The sequence below is a fragment of the Zingiber officinale genome, chromosome 1A (genome assembly GCF_018446385.1).
Source record: "Zingiber officinale cultivar Zhangliang chromosome 1A, Zo_v1.1, whole genome shotgun sequence".
NCBI classification, from domain to species: domain Eukaryota; kingdom Viridiplantae; phylum Streptophyta; class Magnoliopsida; order Zingiberales; family Zingiberaceae; genus Zingiber; species Zingiber officinale.
Genome location: NC_055987.1, coordinates 151,931,458 through 151,936,179, shown reverse-complemented (window position 1 = coordinate 151,936,179; position 4,722 = coordinate 151,931,458). Strand labels below are relative to the sequence as shown.

The window sequence follows — 4,722 nt, the reverse complement described above, 5'->3', positions numbered from 1 at the left end:
TTAATATTTTTAGAATCATCAAACAGGTAGTTTTAAACTGCCAATTTTTTTAAAACTGTGGTGGAGTCTACCTCTGGGATGGAGGGAGTTTTTTTTTCCTTTAATATTATACCTTGAAAAATTGGATCTAAAATGTGATCTAAATCAGTCATATGAATTTAATTGTTAATATGGGAAATACTCGTGTTTGATGAAGGTTCCCTTCGGAGATTGTTGAACGTAACTGACTTCTTAAATAAAAGGTACATAAATAATTTAAACAAGTTTTTAAACAAGACCAATCTGTTCAAAACATCAAATTAAAATAAACCTTTTTAAGCAGGAGAAAAATATAATTTCGAGGTTGTCTTGAGAATAATATATTAGCAAAATAGTTGTACCAAAATATTACCGATACCATAATTTACCATGGTTGAACAAAATTTTAATCGAAACATAATTTTGCTGTTAATATTGGAACTATTTTATACATAAAAAACAATCCTGTTCGAATTTTTTTTAAGCAATGAGAGACTTGTTCACGCTAAAATAAAATCTCAAGTTGTAATTTTATTTATTTATTACTATATTCTTAAAATAAAATCAAGAAGAATTGTTAAACGCTTCATATATTTTGTCACAATAAAATAAATTTATTGCTATTCGAATCAAACAATAATGAGTGGGAGATATATAAATAACCCTGAAATTGCATGCTACACGAAACAATAATAAGAATTACCGAAATAACGTGAGAGAAAATAAAGCCATTCAATTCGTGTAGGTGCACCATCTACCAAATCAAATGGTCTTATTTAAATTTTTAATTAGATCAAGAGATGATTAAATAGCATAAATTAGCAAATAGAAAAAGAAAATGCATTTCTGAAATCTTATCAGAAAATTCTTTAAAAGCAATTCTGAGCACCAATTTTACATGACTTGAAATAAATCATGAGATGGAATTTGTGAATATATATATATGTACATGAGCTCTGAGCAATCATCAAGATAAACAGAACAGATCAAATTGTCTTCTGAAGGAGGTGCTCTATCACCGTATGAATTCATTTCATCGACTAAGAACTTCATGGTTTGAATGCGGATGAATCAGAATTCTCCAGATATGCCCAAAATGGTTTTGCAGGGGAACGAGCGAAGGCCTTCACCGATACCGGACTATCTTTGCTCTGCATATCGAGAAAATAATGTTCTAGTTGATAAATTTGTCGATCAAGCAGGCACAACTATAGGTAATTAGTTTGGAAAGAATAATTGAAACTAACTTTTAAGTCATTAGAAATAATTAGTGAATCAAGTAATGAAGAGCTTACCAGTAGACATGTTCCAGCCTCAACATTGCAAACAGGATATTCTTGAGGGCAGCAGCTGTAGTGATCATCACAGCAGGTGGCAGCCTCAAGAGGGCAGCATCCCCAGGCAAAGCAGTACTTGCCGTATTCATAGACGCAGCAGCAGGTGGTGCTCGATGGGCAGGAGAAGTATTTATCACAAACAGTAGGAGGGTTCACGGGCGATGGAGGAGATGGAGCAGGTTTGGGAGGGTTCCCTCCTGTCTTTGTGGGATAAGATGCTTCCATTGAGATGCCACACTTGCCAGAGGAAACATTGATGTTTCGGTCCATCCTTATGTAACCATTCTCTCCCCAGTCGCTTCCCCACGAGTTCCTAACTATCCAGTAGTCCTGGCCATTTTCAGTTCCATAGCCTATGACTGCAACACCATGGTCCAGCTCAGTTCCGCACCTTCCAGTGAATATTCCCTGAAAAACAAAAGAATGTCACTTGCAAGATCATGCATTTTAATGCTCGCATTTGATTCATTGAGTCAAACAAGTTGGTGGAAAGCACACACCAGAAGTTTTAGTAATGAAAACAATATCAAATATATAAGAAGCAAAATAGTTCTTGTACTTTCTTACCACAATTGTCTCCTCTATCGATATACAGTTCTTATAATCTTTTTCCTCCTAAGGTTTGATATAAAAAGGACTTTTAGTTTAGTTATAGATTCCATTTACTTATATAGTCTTCCATAGAATAGCCCCTTCAATTCCACCTTCATGTGTATATGAAAATTTTTGCTATAAATAAAGCAAAATCTGATGCCCCCAAAGAGTGGCTAGCACCAGTTAATATCTAAGTTAGAATGGGAGGTAATTTAAGGAGAGAAAAGTTACAAAAATCATCAGCTTATTACACGAACAATGATTTAACTGGTTTGATAAATCCATTAAATTTAACAAGATGCAAATTTTACCACATACCGAATTGTAGAGTTGGAACTCCCTGCCACCAGCCTCAATAGCAACACTAACTGGCTGGTGTGCAACAGCCTTTTGTAGGGATTTCTCATCGTTCTCTGGAACATCTTCATACGCATCAATAGACACAACCTTGGCATTCTTCTGCAAGATCATAAGCACAGCAAGTAAAACCACCGCAAGCACATTACCTATAGTTTGAAAGCATAAAATTTGCATTGAGTGTGACCAAGATATGTACCCTGTACTGGTCGCAGGTGCCATCACGAGCTGTATATGGGTAATCCTCCTCGCTATCAATACCTCCATTTTGGATGATGAATTCGAAGGCATAGTCCATAAGGCCTCCATTGCAGCCCTGGTTATAGCTGGTGTCACATTCCACCAGTTCCTGCTCCGACAAGGTTTGAAGCTCTCCTGTCACAATCTGGTTTATGCCTTCCACAGCAGCAACAGTTGAGAATGCCCAGCAACTCCCTTCAATGGATTAAAAAAATGTCATATAGCCATGAACATCAATTTGTAGATACTTCATTTTTTGAACCAAGAAAATAAAGAAATTACTTTGGCACATTAACTGCTGTTTTAGGTAGATTGTGAAAACATGATCGCTAGAGCAAATATTAAAGCTTTATTTCCTATTCTCCTGTTTCAAATATATGTAGAATTAAATGTTGTTTCTGTTCCGAATTATCAACTACAGATCATGTTGACAGCATAAATATTATCTGTGGCAGCACAGATTATTGTTGTTTCGTCTTATGTCACTGTTATCAAATTAAATTAACCACAATTAATTGGACACAACAAAACCATGGGACCAGAAGATCTGTTGTTGTTTCTAGTATTGTCAACGCTACATAGATATTCTAAATTAACATTTTTGAGACAAAAAAACACAACTGTGGCAAATCAACTATGATTTGAGGTTGACAGTTAAAAAATTCTTCAAATCAAATATTGAGATCTTTAATAACAGTATTTAGTACCTTATGAAATTTTCTCATCAAATTCGATCAAGAAATCAGTCTATTATCAACCAAGACTGCTGACATAATTGGTCCAACTGACCTCTACAAATAGATTAGTTATGATATCAAACTCCCCCATTACTTTAATCAATTAATTTATATTGACATTTAGCGAAAGCAATCGTTATGTGATAAAGACAGAGCACAAAATACGGCAATAAATCCGACATCTGCGAGAGCTGAAATCACCAGAGTTGGTCCGAATATAACGGAACAGTGCAAAAACAGAAAGCAGGGCAAAAGGGCAGATCGCGATCATAAATTACCAATCACGATCTTTTTCCTGGCCTCAAGCAAGCAACTGTAAGAAAAAATCAACAGCGGAAGAAACGGATTCTTACCACATTGGCCCTGGTCCTTGACGGCGGCGACTGCGCCCTTGGCCCTCCAATCGACGGACTCTGGCAACTCCTCGCCGTCGTTGTACCGGTAGCGCCCTCCAGCTACCCGGTTGCGGCCTCGGCCGCGGGACCTGGTGCCGAGTAAGGTGGCACGGTACTCTTCGTTGGTGAGGTCCGCGAAGCGATTGAGGCCGAGCCGGAAGCTACGGTGTCCGGCCGCGGCCGCGGCGTTGTGAGCGTCGATAAATCGGAGGTTGTCCTTGAAGATCTCGAACCGGCGATCCTCCTCTTCTCCGAGGGCGCCGTTGACGCGGCGGTGCTTGGCGCGCCAGCCGTCGTACAACATGTGTATCTCCTCCTCGGTGCGCTCCAGGCCCTTGACGCCGTGCTCCATATTGTAGGAGATTATGGACATGTCCGCCGAGACGGCGGCAGCGAGGCAGGAAAAGAGGAGGAGGAAGAGCCCCGTGTTGGCCATGGTTGGGGAAGGGGAAGAGGAATGGGAAAATAGGGATTTCGATGTCCAGGAGTGGGTGAAAGGGGGGACTTTTATAGGCTCGGAGGGTCAGGGCGGTGATGGCCATTAAAAATAAGATAAAAAATCGGATTAAAAATAGGAGGTGATGCTGTTTCCTGTTAGTTAGAACTTATCTCTCCGTCGACTCTGTCTCTTCTGAAAAAAAACAAAGAAATAAGATTTCACCTTAATTTTTTTAAAAAATATTATCTTTAATTTAATTTTAGACTAACACAAATATATTTATTATAAATAAAATTTATATCGGTGAAATTTTATTTTATTTTTTATATTTAAATTAAATTTTATCTTCATCCATCAGCGCAATATTTAAAAAAAAAAAAGTAACTGCTCCGCGTTGTAAAGAAACTGGTGAAATGTGTCATGTGTTGATTTGCTGGCAAACTTATCTTTTCAGAATTTTACTAATTTTTAATTAATTGTGATATGGCATTTAAAGAAAAAGAGATGGTTTGAGCCGGCCAGTTGTTGAAGTTTGTAATGGAATTTTTTTATGCCATTTAATGTCACGTCCATATCACATCAAAAACAAGTATTTATTTTTTCGC

At 37.7% G+C, this 4,722-nt stretch overlaps 1 protein-coding gene across 1 annotated transcript; it reads right to left on the bottom strand.

Annotated features, from left to right (window-relative positions):
- Positions 1-861: 861 nt before the first annotated feature.
- Positions 862-4,174, bottom strand: LOC122037986 (oryzain alpha chain-like). Its single transcript, XM_042597502.1, has 5 exons — positions 3,637-4,174; positions 2,506-2,741; positions 2,268-2,408; positions 1,314-1,763; positions 862-1,169 (listed from the first exon to the last, which is right to left on the bottom strand). The coding sequence occupies exons 1-5, from the start codon at positions 4,112-4,114 to the stop codon at positions 1,068-1,070; spliced, it is 1,407 nt and encodes a 468-aa protein (XP_042453436.1). The 5' UTR covers positions 4,115-4,174; the 3' UTR covers positions 862-1,067.
- Positions 4,175-4,722: the final 548 nt, after the last annotated feature.